The following is a 16,686-nucleotide window of genomic DNA, read 5'->3' on the forward strand; positions in this document are numbered from 1 at the left end:
GTACAATTTAGGATCACACTTTGGTTATGACACAAAATGTGACAAATACAGGCACAAAATAGATATACTTACTGCATGGTAGACTCTTGTGGTACTTGGAGATACACAGGAATCCTGAAGCCTTACAATGCACGAAAGCAAGATATTTAGCAAGGAACTTAGTCTTGAGATTTACCGGTAAATGTCCAAAGTAAAGCAGTATCATGTTTATTTGTGATATTTACCACTTTGTTTGTTAAATGTCGACATTTACCAGTAAATCTTAAGATTTGCCAATACTCTGACTTTTACCGTAACGTAGACAATTACACAGCGTCCCAAGTAGTCCACATTTACATTGTGTCTGATTAATAATTATAATAATAATAACCTGAAAACACATGCACTGAATGCAAACTGTCAGGCTACAGAGTGTTAAAAATGCATATCGGTGGTCCTTTTCAAAAACTGAAACTATACCTTTTATGTTTTGAACAGATTTATAAAGTAGTAAAGGTATAATTATAAAATATATCCTGCGAAATTGACAGCTTACATGCCTGTTGTTCAAAAAGCTAGCGCTAACAAAAGCCAATTCCATAATCTTAATCAAAGGGTATCAATATTGTTAATGAGTTGCTGAATTTCACAAATGTTTGTAAATGAACCATTGATTGTTCCTGTACTGTTTGGATTCATGTGAATAACACTCCAGAGCAACACTGAAATTACCTTTGGTGCGTGTTAACATAACTAGCTGCAACCTTTCTGCTGTGCCAGTGACCTTTACAATGCATACTATACAGTATTCTTTTAAGTATGTTAATATACTATAGGTTACCTTAAACTGTACGTGATCAGAAATTAAACAGAACAGTATGATTGAAGGACGTGTATTATCATTCTAGACCAAGGTAAGACCATCTAAATATGATCAAATAAAGGGAAATTGTAAGTGCACAAGCTACTGTATGTATACCATATTAGCCTAGGCTTCTGTAGTATGACAGAACAATTTTTGTAATATTGTCATTAATTATGTTAGAGTTAAATACATATAGCATTTTTATTTTTTATTTTCACACAATATGTTTGGGAATTGTTTTTAACATGCAAACTAGAAAAGGTCAGGAATTTAAAACAAAAATCCACAAATAGAGTAGAATTATTGGTTTTAGAGGTCAAAGAGAGTATATCGGAACTGAAGAGGGAGGGGATTGGGAAACTAAAAAAAAAAAAAAAAGAAACCACAAAATGTATAAGAATATAAATGTAATGGCAGGTCTCCGTACCAAGTAGGGGATATTCTATTTCTGAGACATAGTGGTTTCTATAGTGACCTTGGAAGTAGCCTGTTGTGTTCTTGCAAATACAGCAAGTGACCACTTACTGCCTCAGAAGTACGACATTAATAAAATAAATGGAACGAGCAATTCAAAATGATGATTGTTGGCATGCAAGATTGACTCTGTTAAACATGCCTAATCAGATAAAAAAAAAATTGCACTACCATCTCATACTGGCATTCAGGTCTTTTTAAAAAGAATACCCTCAAGGGCTCCCGAGTGGCACATCCCGTAAAGGCGCTCCACATGGAGTGCAGGATGCGCCCTATAGCCTGGAGATCGCAGGTTTCAATCCAGGCTATTGGCTGAGTACCGCCCGGGTAGGGAGGGCTTAGGTCGGCAGGGCAATCCACAGTTCACTGCGCACCAGATACCCCTGTGGCTGACAGGGAGCCTGCAAGTCTGCGGTGGAGCCATTCAGATCTGTGTTGTCCTCTGGCACTATAGGTCTGGCGGCTTCATTGTAGATCCGCAGTGTGAAAAATGAAGGATTGACAGGAGCACGTTTTGGAAGATGCATGTGTTTCAGCCTCCATTCCTTGAGTCGCTGGAGGGTTGCAGCGGTGAACCGGGATAAAAATAATAATTTGTCATTCCAAGCTGGGGAAAAAAACAGGGTAAAAACCATTGCCGATGACTAACTAAAAAGAAAATACACCCTCTTAACCATATCTTTGTCTTAATCCTGTTTAAAAGAAAACCTATAAAACAGGCATAAAGATAAAGGAAGTCACAGCTGCTTTCTAAGACATGCATCTGTGGTGACACATTTTTCAAAAGGTCACCCTTTGATGGCACTGCTTTCTGAAGGAAAGGTTACACATCACAATAGTTGTCCACCATCAGCCTCCCTTAAGTGCATCTGCTGTTGCTATGTTTCCCATAGCAACAGCAGTGCTTCTCGGCAGCTATAATAACAGTGATTTGGCAGCGGGCCGAGAGGGCAAATAGAGCTACAAAAGACAAGCCCAGAGTACAAGGCAAGGCAGGCTATCAGAACATATTGTCCTTTGGATGTTGCTGTCAAATAATCCTAATTTACTTGTTCGGTATGGAACACTATGTCACAGGGGGGCTGGCTACATTAAAGCAAGGTCTTAGTTCATTGATCCGTCAAGCCTAGCACTTTAGATTCAGACCTACCCAAACCTAGATGAGGATGACACAACCTTCAGAAGTCTCTTGTCTGTGTGGATATTTAATTATTTGCTTTATTTGAAGAACACTGTAGAATCTATCACCGCTTCATAACGTTATTAAAAACTGGGATTCATTTGTAAAAAAAAAGTTAGCATTTTTGTTTTTTGACCTAATGTACTGACCTTGATTTACAGTAGCTTCCATATATAATTTGTGTTCTTCTATGCTTGGGGATCAGGGTTTTGTGCCTTGTTGTTGGTGTCAGTAGCTGCATGCCAGCTTTTGCCTAGCCATATTTGAACTTAATCATCAGATTTGAACAATATCAGTGTTGTGCCGACTAACCCGATGAACAGGAGGAATGAGTAAGAGACTCATTTTTTGGTTGTTCAATGTTTGGGGTGTTGCATCATAATATATATTGTTAAAAATATATTGTTGCTATGGCAGTGGTTCCCAAACTTTTTTAAGCTTGCGCGACCTTACTCAGTACCAAAATATTGTGTGACACACTGATGACTAACCAGTATAATTTTATCAAACAATAAAAATAAGTAAAATGTAAAATAGTATGAAAATGGAAGTCTATTTTAAATAATTTAATTAATTTAATTAATTAGTAAAATGCACTCATGCTACTTATCTTTTTGTTTGTTTTTTTTTTAAATTTGGAATCGCCAGTTGTTTTTTACCTCATTTTCTTCCCAATTTGAAATGCCCAATTTTAAACCTGGCTCACCGCTGCAACCCCCATGCTGACTCGGGAGGGATGAAGACGAGCACACGCATCATCCAAAACGTGTGCCGTCAGCCGTCCACTTCTTTTCACTCTGCACGGCCGCCATGCAGCCACCTCAGAGCTACAGCATCAGACGACCACACAGCTCTGGGCCACTTACAGGCAGGCCAGCAGATCAGTCTACAAGTGTGTGGTGAGCCATAGACACCTTGGCCGACCTAAGCCTTCCTCACACCGGGCAGCACATGGCCAAAGGTGCGATGAATGTATTGTCCTTAGTGTTAAGATTAATGTTGTTGATTGTTGACAGCTTCTGTTGCCGTCATTTATGACTGCTCCCACCTTGTGGACTCTCAGGCCATAATACACATCCCAGGTGCTACCTGGAGGGAGATGAAGGAAAGGGCCTACAAGTAATTAAGGGAAAAGTGGAATTTGTGAAATGGATGGTACTGCATCCTTATTTAATTTAACTTTGTTAACAGCACCCATCTTGAACATCATTACATTAATAAAGCTGTTTTCGGTAAAGTGGGTGCTGCAGATGCAGCTGCTGTTGGGTTTAGCATCCCAATCCCTGGTCCTCCTCACGGACTTCGCCCATTGCCGGCATCGTATTGGCTCTTTAGGAAACTCATGGAGAGATACCAATGGCCCTGCTGTGTTGGAGCAGCCATATATTTCACACCTATCTACCATGGTATCTCCCCCTGGGTACGTTGTGTTTTGGTGAGCAGTTTTGGTGGGCGGTAATGCAGGAAAGCAGCAGGCGGGGTGGCGAGCTTGTCCTGGTGTGACGTCACACATAAATTAGACACAGCTTCGAGTGAGCTGGACTTTTCATAGAGGTGTCAACTTTTCATAGAGTTGTTTTTCGTACACTTAGCATTAAAACCTATACATTAAAACTACACAGATATGTTTATTGACCTACCAACAGTACTATACAAGTGAATCCTGAAAAAAATGAAAAATCATTGCACCTTTAAACGAAACCAGACATGCCTATTAATTAATGTGCTAACTGCACAACAATAAAACCTGCCTTTCCATCTGAGCACCAATCAATGGCAATTAACGTTTGCATTCCATAATATAAAAGTCAATTGGAAACAAATTTTCCTTTCGCTCAGGGCTCTGGCGTTTTTACTACCATACTGGAGTACCGAGGCCATAAACTGGCAATGAAAATATGTTGCAAAACATCAAAGTAAAATCTAAATGGTTTTGTACTAAAGGGATAAAAGAAATGGAACGTTATTAATTGGTACTTGTTAATTGTGTAAACAAATGCAACCAAGGGAACACTTTGTTTTGTGTTTTACTCCCATACCTAACAACTTAAAACTTCATTAAGGGGATTATTTGTGAGTATAGGCACACCAATACTAAACAACCCAAATAATTGCTTTGATTTTGATAAAAATGGATCCCTATGAAATTGCTTTTTTATGAACAAACAGTAGAAATGTGAAGAAGGATTTCCCAACACCTTCAAGCAGACCTGAATTTATTCATTTTCATGTAATAAATTGTGTCTCATCATACAATAAACTCTTTATGTGCAATAATGGCCGAGATAGCTGTGCGTGGGTACTGTATTTGTTTAAAAGTGTTTCGGATTTTGTTTTGGTTCCTGTGTTTTATTTTTTTTTGTTAATAATAAAAGTTCACGAAAGCACTTAAGTTGCAGTTACTGCCTCTGACTTTGCTTTTTCTGCCATTTACCAGGCTTGACCGCCTGCGACTTTAACACACAAGAGATACCAACTGTGTAGAAAACGGAGGTTATTCTTTTGGAAACTGCCAAAATGAGCTCCAAATCACTAAAACCGTTCTACAGAATAATGAAAATGCACCCATTGTCTGTTTTGTTATGCAGTTTATACATTGTATCATAAAGTGTCATACTGAAGGAAAATTTGGTTTAGATTGTCGTACATTACAACACTGCCATCATCAGTGTTCTGTCCTCTTATATTGGTTTGCTGTGGCAGCTTACCCTTAAATATGTCACATTATTGTCAGACTTGTTATGTTATATTGTATAACACATTTCAGTCATACACTGTAGCATACATATATTCTGTTTGGTCTCTAAGGAAAATGTATAGGAGAAGGTGGGGTGCAGTGAGCTGTAGTAACTACAGGGTTTAAAGTACATTCTGCAATTGAAAATTCTGCGCTCACTGACCCTTATGAAGGGTCCAGGCAGTTGTTTCAGCCAACACAGATTTCATCAACAGTTCCATTAGTGCTATGCCTGTGGTCACGGTTACAGATTAGAGATATACACTATTTTGGCTGAAGGATCAGAAGCAAGATTTAAATACCCCCTATGTTCACGTGTGAGGCCTGTACTGTACGTGTCACTAGGGCTTAGCATAATTAGCTGAAATTCCAAAAACTTTTCAAAATGTTGTCATTTCTGAAAGGAAAAAACAACTTAAGACTACTTACAAGACCCTAAATGAAAGTAGTAGTTTATTTCTGGGTTGGTAACTTTATTGGGGGTGTGTTTTTTTCTTCCTGAGGATCTGGAATGAGACTCTTAACCCAAGGTTTCCCAATCCTTCAAATAAGGGTTTAATTAAGTAATTGAGAACTCAGTTGGAATGAAAACAAGCAGACACAGTGGGTCCCCAGGACCAGAACTGGGAAACCCTGTAAAAAGGAACCCATTTTCTTTTCCTAAAATTTTGCCTGAAAACCAGTATCATCATAATAAGCATAAAAGTAGAAAGCGATTTAGTTAAAGGAAGGCAGAAACTGTTCCATGTCTACATGATTAACGGTAGAAAATCAAATTAGAATTCATGACATTTTCGGAAAAAGCAGGATATTTTCACATGCAAAGTACTGTAGTAGCCTAAGTACGATTTGAAGACTGGACATTTCTGAGATAGAACGGAGACCAATCCAATATAGTGCTTTATTGAAGATTCAGGTCTTGAATTCAAAGATTACAATCCTATACCTCTGTTCAGATTCCCCACAATGTGCAATCAGCCTTTCCAACAGCTCATCCTGTTCTATATTACCAGTTTCTTTTGCAGACATTATTTTAAATTATCACATCATTTTAAAGCTGGAAAACATTTGCTGCTTCAGTATGGGCTATTAGCAAATACATACGGACTTTAACAAATGTATTTCTTTATCCCTAACCTGACAAATGGATGCATGCAGTATGACTACAGATTATTATTATTTTCTCTGTTTTCTAAAACCTCATGCAGGAATGAAGGTCAAAGTTTGCGCATTTGCAGTATGCTATCGGAATAAGTTTTCCGAAAAATGACTTTCGGAATATTCCGATACATTTTCTGAAAACTGTTTTTAAATGACTTTTGATATCGGAATTAGATTTCCGAAAACATAGTTTTCAGAAAAATATTGGAATTCTTATGCTCCTGTAAACGCACTAAATGACTGTTCAGTAGCAATCTAGGACAGCACCTCCTGGAGCAGAGCCAGTGCAGAAAGCCAGTCTACAAAGACTTTCAGCTGCAATTTGAATATTGTGTGTGAACTGTCTGGATATATGAAAAAGTGAATCATCTAAAAAGATATAGATAAAGAGATAGATACAAAACAATTAAAAGGTAATATATGTGCTGTGTTTTGCCTCTTCCATATGAAAAAGACAACCTTTTAATTCCAGCTTTAGGCATGAATACTTTAAGCATAATTTCCTCCTGAATGGGATTGATAGGCCGTCCCTATGGAACCAATTAGATTTGCCTAGGCACCATGAAAAACTAAAGAGCATTATTTTGTACCTAAGTTTATATACTTTAAATAAAGGACAACTTAAATGACGTCTTAAGGGAATAGCTAAGGCATCAATAATTGCATTTGATTATGTAATCTACAGACTCTCTTTCTTTACATATACTAACTCAATGTTCATTACTTGAGGAATTGTAGAATGTAGGATTCAAATTGCAACAGTATTGTCCTTTAGCTTCTGAATGGAACAGAATATGTATTAAATAAATGTAGAATATGATATTTCAGGGTTACAAGACAAATTAGATTTGCTAGGAAAATGAAGTTTAACTTAAAGCCCTGTAGGATATGATATGCATGTTACAAGGATTTTTATTATTGTGAGTTGTTGTTTTCTGCTCCTTTTACTTTAACACTATGGTGTGATATACATGGTTGCTCTAAAATCAACCAGTTTTTACTGATAAGCAATTCACATGACAGATTATTTAACTTTCAATTACACCAGAAAACCTATAGGAATGGGTGGGTTGGCTGTTAGAAATAAACTCACTCTCCCCTCTTTTACTCTTCAGATGTGCTACTGATCCTGGCACTGACAGAAGAGCTGATATCTGCTGTACAGGAACTGTATCAGGGACCTATCAAAGACCCGTCTGTCACTACGGCAATGTTGAACAGGTCTAGAGCTCATTCCTCCAGCATACCAGGCAGTTCAGTCTGGCAACAAAACTCTAGCACAGAAGAAAATATTCAGGGATACTATGCCACTGAACTGTCAGACTCTGGCGCCATTGAACCCACCCTAACTACCAACCTTGTGGGAAACAAATTGACAACAGACCCTCTCCAGGGTATTTCTAGCACAAGAGAGGATGTCCATGAGTCCCACTACACCAGTACTTCAAATGCAGAACATTTAAAAGAGAAGATGCCCAAGTTGGATATACAGGGACCCACTGGATCCCCACAGCCTTACGTTACCACTGAATTGCAGCCTTCATCTTCAATAAGAATGCTTGTCAGTCATTCTTTGGCTAGTCCAGACCGTTCTGGCATCCATGCCGTTGCTTTGCGGGAATTACCACAAATCTTTAACGTTTCAATTGCCAATGGCCTTACAAGTGCAGGGCAAGATGGAAGCTCAGAGGTCATCCCATTGGTTCTGCTTGAGACAGTATCAGTGCCTTTTGATTCTCCCTCTGACAATGATGTCTTAACTTTAAGCAGCTCTTTGACTGATCAGCTGTCAGGTAAATCCTTAATATTTGCAACTCCCACATGGAATGAGCCCCCATCCTCACAATGGCCTCAGAGTCCCTCTAAAGAACAGGCTAATATTTCATTAACTACATTGGAGAGTGATACACAGGCAAACACAACTTTCAATGGCAGTATAATGAGCACTGATTTGGATGACATGGTGTCATTGAATGGGACCTTTGCCTCCACTACGGAATCTGCTTCCACGGCAACAGGGAACTTCCTGAATAGACAGGTGCCTGCGGTGACCAAGGGGCCTGGACTTCCTGGTAACCTCTCCCATGTGACTGAAGTGGACAAGCCTCATCAGAGAGCCAGCATCTGTCTCAGCAAAGTGGACATTGTTTGGATTATTTTGGCCATCAGTGTCCCCGTTTCATCCTGTTGTAAGTATTCCCCTTCATATCTCGCATTGAAACCTCACAAAGGAGCCCGTTAAACCTTTTGTTAAACCAGATGATTTTTTTTTTTTAATTATTATTGGGAAATGGAGATACATTTACAATAAACAGGGTTTTTCAGAAGTTGCAGAAACTTTAAAACAGTATGCAGTTCTAAGTTAACCTCAAATATAGTCCAACTTTCAAAGATGTAGCTTTCCTCTATCACCCTGCAGCAGCTAATTTAATAGTTACTAGTTAATAGTTAATAGTAAGTTAATAGTTACTAGTTTTGTATGAACAACTTAGTCAAAAAAAACTTGAGCGAGGCAAGCATTTGTTTTTGCATTGATTCTAGTAGTGTTTTAGGACTCGCTTGTTGGGAACTTGGGGATAAGGAGCTAAAAGACTTGCCCTAAGGTTGCATAGTGTAGCATTTAGCTGGAAAGTAACAGTGTTATGCAATAGATTACTATTTTTCTCAATGGCTTTCTGGCTGATTGAGGCATTACATTACAACTCAGAATCACTCAGGTGTCATGTGGAAAAGGTGCAGGCTGCTTTATGTGGATGTGTGTGGAGAGTAACAAATATTTAAATTTTAGAGAAAGGCAGTGGTTAATACTAGGGATGGGAATATTGTTAATTGTTTAGAAAATTACTAATCGTATAATCTGTCTTGTATTACAACAATAATTTATATATTTATTTTATTTATAACAAATATAATTGGTCTGAACAGACCCATTCACCACTCTGAGCCTGTTGCTGCAACCCAACATATGTAAATAAATATTAAATAAATAATGATTTCTTTCTTTGGCTCTAAATTACTCAAGCTCCTCACATAAAAAAAATGCGTTCTTAAAAGTGCAGGGTGATACCAAATACTGTGGTTATGGGCAACGGAGGTGGTTGGAATACACCATTACAAACATTAAAACAATTTTATTATTCCATTTAATTAATACCGGAGACTACAAAATAGAGGTATTTAAAATAAATAAATAAATAAATAAAAAATATGTGGTACTATCAGCGGTCATGGCATAATTATTTATACTTAAACCGCTGTGATTAAAATTAATAAGCAAGCCGATGCCAAACAGAACATGAAGAAGATTGCAGCCAATATTTTTTTTCAAAAATTCCAGTCTCATTTAGAAAAACACTTTAACATTTTACCAAAGCAGACATGAAAACAACTTTTTTATATTATGAAACAACTATGATATAATGCAAGGTATTTTTAGCACCTTGTTTGTTTTTAAGTTTTTCAACATTAGGGTTATTTTCTCTTTTTAAAAGTGGGAGTTATTAAAGAATGGAATAAAAATGTGTCCCTTTGTCACTCTCCTGATTTAGTTAACCATTCCCTGCTGTGAATGTAGCACCAAGTACACATCACAGCAGTCTTTATCAGGGTCATGTGCTAGTCTGTATATCCTATTATAGGTTACTTCCTAACATGCCTAAGATTTGGCCTGAGGCTCCTAATCTAAATTTGAATTTGAAATTCCTTTACAATTTACAGATAGAGTGATGGGACTTTGGTTAGTTACCTCTTCAAACATACCCCAAAATCTGTTCAGTATTTTCCTTACAGTTATCAGTTTAAGAATCATTTTATGAACCTGTGAATAATTCTTGATGAAGGTGTTTGAACTGCTTCGTTTTTTTTTGTTGTTGTTTTTTATTATTATTTTAACATATCATGCTCATGTGCTAAAACTAATTTCAGTTCCTATACAGGATATATGCCCTTTCCTTTAGAACATTGTAAAACAAAAGGCTTTTTAAAAATATGTCAGACCACGTAATCTAATTTTCTCCCAGTAATAACAACCTTCTAATGAATGCAGTGTGTGGGGGGTGGGGGGGGGAGTCGAAAGGTCAGATTGTTGCATGGTGTGAATGGAATGAGGGAGGCACAAACTGAAAGCCAGGTAAATAGAGATTTTCAATATTGAAGCAACAGAACCCACAACCACTATAAAATAATAAGGGGGATTATAAAAGAAGCTACTTGCTTTTTAAGATACACATTTTACCTTAAATTCCAATGGGATGTTTTATTATTACACAACTCATTTAGTGCAATAAGATTAAATAGCAATTAGCTCCCTGCTATTTTGAGAGGCAGTCATAATAAAACGCAGACTTTGGCTTGTTGCTATGGTAACTCAGTTCATGGGTCAAAATATGTAAGATTCAGTCGATGTGCGTGAAGAAGAATAATTGACATAGGGTTTGAAAAGGCTAGTTAGACATTTTTAAAAAAGTGGCAGTAACCTTTGTTTTTATTTTATTTATTGTGATTGGCTTTGTTTTTTGAGAACTGGTTCTTGTGATTGTAACAGTACTCCAATTTCAATAACCAATCAAAGACTTGAAACAATGAGTGGAGGGAAGTTAAATTACATTTAAAAAAAAAAAAAAGTTAATTAAGTCCTTTGTCTCTTTTTGAGACTGCTGCATTGTGTGAACTGTGTGTTGGTTTTGTGATGCAGACCACTGAGCCCCAAGCTGAGACGACCAAATCAATTTGCTAACCCAGACCCAGGCTGCAGGAGGTGAAAGGCTAGTGAATTAACTTCTGATGTGATAAGGAGATCCCCTGCTGGCTTTCTGTTGATGAAAATGTCCCTCATTTTTTCAACAGCAGTCTTATTAACAGTGTGCTGCATGAGGAGGAAGAAGAAGACCTCAAACCCAGAAAACAACCTGAGCTACTGGAACAATGCAATCACGATGGATTACTTCAACAGACATGCCGTCGAGCTGCCCAGAGAAATCACATCTCTAGAAACTGCAGAGGTATATTTCTAGTGCTCATTTTAGGGTGTTGAGATTGTGATCGTAAAGAAAAAAAATAAAAATTCTGCTTGCGACTTAAAAAATGCTATGCTAGTGGGGGTGATTTGCCTGCAAGTATGTGACATTAAGAAGCTGTGGGAATTCAAAGCTTTAGCCGCTTACACTTGTTCAAAACAGTGGGGTTTCCCAGCTGAATATAACATTAGACTAAGGCTTTTAAGCATTTGCTAGTTTGAAATTATTTAAAACTCCCAGATACTGCATTTCAGTTTATCAGAAGTACTGGTCTGTACGGACGCTCATTTGCGTTAAAGCACCAAGATACAAATATTGATTGCGTTATTTCGCAATAATTATTGCGTTATTACAGTATTGCATTAAATCGCAATAATGATTGTGTTATTTTGCAATAATATTTTTGGTAATTCACACCACTCATGTCACTATTCCCATTCAGTCTCCTCATTTTGCTTTAAAATTGGTTACATGGTTGTATTTAATGATGAACTAGTACACTTTCACCACTGTTGCAAGGAGGGGGGGCCTCGCTTCTTCTGTTTTTGTCTCTTGTGGTATGTTACAAAAACTGTAATATAAGCTGTAGAAAACTCTGAAATGTGGAGGTTTTTTTTTCCAACATAATAAATAACGCAATAAATATTTTTTTCTTTGTCATGCTTACATAGGTTTGAGCTACCCTAAAAAAAATGACTGCAGTATACCAAGCACAGTAACATAATGCAAATCTAGTGTGTATAGAACCTGTTCCTTTATAAGGGCAGTAACTGGAGCTAATGACCTCCATCACCTTCAGTTTTACAAGATGACTCACATTAACCCTTTCTCTATTACCATTACAAGAACTAGACTTTGAAAACAGAATCTTTAAGATCTCAGCTACCCCGAACTGTTTTCATATACACCAGTCTGCACATCTGGACAGCATGACTCAAGCCCTTTTCAGTTTCCTTTAGTTGGTATTACTTAATATAGTCGATTCTCATTAAAACAAACTTGAATTAAAGACATTTCCTGGTATTATGAATTTTCTACATGGTCCTGGTCAAATTTAGCAGTTGCTTATTTAAAATAGCTTCAAATACAAATTCACTCAACACAAATTTCCTGTATGTCAGTGCTACTGATCAGAACAGGACATGCAGATTTCAAGTGCAGTCCATTTTCTATGGTTACTTTTTAAAAGTTCACTTCCAACCCTATTTTCAATAAAATACAGAGTACTTTTAAATGTATAATACTTCTCATTGTTCTGTAATTAAAGTTAAAATTACTGTCATTTCAATAAAAACTGACAATATGCATTTGGCTTAGATACTGATAAGATAATTTTGTTTTTCTGGTCCCTTGAAATTCGTATTAATGAGAGTTGTCTATATTTATAACATGCTGTACCAGTATGCTATATGAGGTAAACAGTGCCCTCTTATGTTTGGAGATACACAAGAAAGCCAAGAGCTCTACAGGGATCCTTATATTCTCAATAATACTTGTTTAAACAGATAACATTTATAGGAAGTGCTAAATAATGTAATCACCTCAGATGCAGACCGAAATGTTCACCACTAAATTGTTTAAAATGTAGAGTTCTGGATTAAAACATCTATGCATCGTCTTTTCCACATATCCTTATTGTATTCCTTTATTATTGTTTTATGTGCTTTCATGTCTTTTATCAGTTTCCATGTTTTATTTAATGTTTTTTATTCAGTTTTGTTTTGTTTCGTCTTCCTATTTGTCCTTGCACTCAATGCAAAAGGAACCAGAGACAGAGGTAGTGTCAGCAATGGGATACTACATTTGAAACAGGTTCACACCACTTTTTTATTATTATTTGGTTTTGTTTTTCATTCTCCAATTTCGTCATGTCTATTATAACTGAAACATAATTTTAAATGTAAACAACAGATGTATTAGAGCAAATATCTTTAGATGCTATTATCAGCAGCTGCATAGACTTTAATGAGGACTAAGATAGGAAGTCCAAAATGAGTTGTGCTGTAATTGGGTTATAAGTATTCTATACTTTCAACTGTTTCAAAAAATAGTAAGGTATGCCACCAAAGAAAATAACCCTTTATTATAACAGATGTATCCACTGTACAAACATTTTTCATACCTTATATATACAGTTGTAGTCAAAAGTTTACATACACAAATGGAAATTTATAATTCCTAGAAATTTCTCAAACAAATAATTTTAGGAACAATCTTTTGTAGGAAAAGTTTTGCTTTTGTGGATGAGGAAAAAAGTTATAAGAAATGTATTTCAGTAATTTTTTTGCTAAACTCCAATAATGCTAATTCAAAGGGATAAGAACATTTAATGAATAGCTAGTTGAGGCACCTTTAGTTGGATTTAGATCGGGACTTTGACTTGGCCATTCCAGAACCTTGATTTTATTCTTCTTTAATCATTCTGAAGTAGATTTTGATTTATGCTTTGGAGTATTGTTGTGTTGGAGCATCCAGTTGTGCTTTAAACCAAGTTTTGTAGCGGAGTCCAAACAGTTACATTCCCAGAAACATCTGTGTTTTTAATAAATAAACAAAAAGAACCACCCCTCTACCAGCAATGGTACTGGGGGGAACACTGCTGGTTTGCACACCAAAACAAAATAACACTCCAGAATAATCCCCACTCCAACAGTCCTGTGCACGAAAGTGTGCTTTTAATCCCCAGGGTGGTGCTGGTGTCGTGTGGTGAGGGTAGTGCTCTGGTGATGCGGGCTGGCTCCGTGGCTGCAGCCATTGGCTCCATACTCCTCCTCTGCAACAAAAAACAAACAGCACGTAACAAAAGAAACACAATACTCTGGCGGGTGATTACGTTCTCAGCACAAGGCAACGTGCTGATGTAGCTGCTTCCCCTTTGTACCCATACACTCCTCCCTGCAAACAACCCTTCGCCATGGTTTCTCCAATAGAGGGCCGTCCCGCAGCTGCTTGCAATGGAGTCGTTCTGGGTACTTGCAACTACGCGCCCCTCCTAATATGGTCACCTTCCTGTTTCCACCTACCATCAAGGCGGTCCATCAAGGAGGCAGCATACCACTGTCCTTTCTCGTTGGGAGGGAGATTTACAACATCGATTCTTTCTCTAGCACAGTGTGCTATGGAATACATTTTACTATGTATTGGAAATACATTTCCTGTGCCATTAGAGGAAAAACAGCCCCATAAAAGGATATTACCACCTCCATGCTTGACAGTAGGTATGGTGCTCTCCTCAACAGACTTTCCCCAAACGTAACGACTATCAGCATAACCAAATAGCTCGATTTTTGTTTCATCACTCCATAAAACATTTGACCAGAACTCATATCCATCATTCAAATGCCATTTTGCAAACTTTAAGCGATTGTCCTTGTGACGTTTTCCTAAGAGTGGCTTTTTCCTTGGCCTGCGATCATTGAGACCTTCACCGTGCAATACCTGACCTATGGTTGAAATGGAAACCTCAGTCCCACTTGCAGCCAGTTCACTTTGCATATCTTTGTTTTGCAAGAAATTTTTTGGAATTATAAATTTCCATTGGGGTATGTAAACCTTTGACTACAACTGTATACATTGTGATTGTTCTCTATTTAATTCCAGTGGTTCTTATACTGACTAATGTAGAAAAGTGTGTGGCAAGAATGAACTATTTCTAGCCTACTTTGACGTGCCAGCACAATAAATTCTGTCTCTTACTCCAGTGTCAGTTGTGTCATTTATCCTGAATCAAGAAAATGTCTGTATATGTAACAAAACTAGAAACAAGTGACCCAGGAATGTCATGATTTTAAATCCTGTTTTTTTTTTTTTGTTTGTTTTTTGTTTTTTTTAAGTTTTGTGAATTGGTCTTTCAGAAAAACGGTGTTATTCCCCCTGTGGATGGATGGGTGGTGACTTTGTGTCTTTATTTCAGGACCAGGAGCCTTGCTCCCCTCCGAATGGTGACTACACAGAGAGTGGGATGGTCCTTGTCAACCCTTTCTGTCAGGATACCCTTTTTACCAACACTGAACAAGTATCTGAAATATAGTCTGCTGCATTCAGAGATGCTTACATGTGTTTAAACGGCATATTCTTTGTGAAATAATGAGAAAATTCCAGTTTTTTTCCCCTAAGGCTGTCTTTTTTAAATATATGGGTACAACTTTTAAAGACTGTGCTTTATAAAAAAGAAAATAATAATAATAAAAATACATAGAAACTATTTAACTATGAAGTCTGCCAGTGTATTTTTCTGACTTAAATGTTTTCTACAATTGTGTAATTGTAATATTATCTGTTTTTTAAACTGCGTTCTTCTGTTCAAGTGGTGTGGTTAGTAAATGTAGCGACTCTTGCATTTGATTTTGTCGTAGAAAAATTACGTAACCCAAAACAATTATACTTTACTAAAAGCCTGTTGAATTTGAATTGTACTTGAAAATGTACTTGAAAAGGGGGTCTTTGCTATTCATTCCTGCTCTTAATTGTTTGCAGGTTGGATGCTTAGTTTAGTATGTAGTGGAGGGATAATAATATTTAGCTTGATGCCTTTGTACCATATAGGCAGGGATTTAAGAATATGTCTCAGGATCTTGTGATGGTCAGGTGTTCCTAAGAGAAGGCCATTTAAAGGAAACCAGAGGACCACTTTAATGTAACAGACTTTGTTTCACACTGAGATGTATTGTTCTTATTGTATATGTGATTTATTTAGCTTGTTTGTTGTTACCATGTTTTAGTTGATTTTCTGCTACTGCCTTGAGGACCAAATTCAGCTTAAAGGTCCTATGTAGAGCGTTGAGTATTAATGTGTGTTTGAACCCCTGCATATATAGCCCGTTCTGCATTTAAGTGCCACTGAAAGATATCATGTTTCTTGGAAAGAAATTATAAGAATAACATTACTTCTATTAAAAAGAAACAATCTGGTATGTGACAGCTTGTTAAATACTTGTATGTCAGTGTAACTTTGACACCAATTACATGTTTGGGGGACATTGACTGCAGAATGGCTGGTAAATTCATGTACAAAATGTGATACTATTCTTCTACAAGAATTAATTTACACGTTTTATGCAAAAAGCAGGTGTGGGAAGGGGATGAACTGTTGTATACAGCAGCAAGATTTTTTTTGTATTGTAGTATATATTCTGTAATTTTTACTACCAAGCAATAAAAAAAGTTTTAAAACTTTCTCATTTTGTTTTATTTAACATGCATTAAACTAGCCAGTAGCTTTCAATTACATTTACTTTTTTTCCCTTACTGTCCCAATACCCTTTAATGATGTTTG

General features: G+C 37.0%; 1 protein-coding gene across 4 annotated transcripts in view; it reads left to right on the forward strand.

Annotated features, from left to right (window-relative positions):
- tmem108 (transmembrane protein 108) overlaps window positions 1-16,587 on the forward strand; it is a 134,896-nt gene extending 118,309 nt beyond the window's left edge. For 2 of the 4 annotated variants that reach the window (XM_041245212.1, XM_041245213.1), the window contains 3 exons: window positions 7,512-8,585; window positions 11,242-11,396; window positions 15,325-16,587. In XM_041245212.1, coding sequence (XP_041101146.1) covers window positions 7,512-8,585; window positions 11,242-11,396; window positions 15,325-15,441 — 1,346 coding nt within the window. In that variant the 3' untranslated portion in view covers window positions 15,442-16,587. Of the gene's footprint in view, window positions 1-7,511; window positions 8,586-11,241; window positions 11,397-13,173; window positions 13,224-15,324 lie in introns of all 4 variants that reach the window. The other 2 variants (XM_041245215.1, XM_041245214.1) reach the window with 2 other exon arrangements.
- Window positions 16,588-16,686: the final 99 nt, after the last annotated feature.

This window comes from Polyodon spathula, chromosome 3 (genome assembly GCF_017654505.1).
Source record: "Polyodon spathula isolate WHYD16114869_AA chromosome 3, ASM1765450v1, whole genome shotgun sequence".
In the NCBI taxonomy this organism is placed as follows: Eukaryota; Metazoa; Chordata; class Actinopteri; order Acipenseriformes; family Polyodontidae; genus Polyodon; species Polyodon spathula.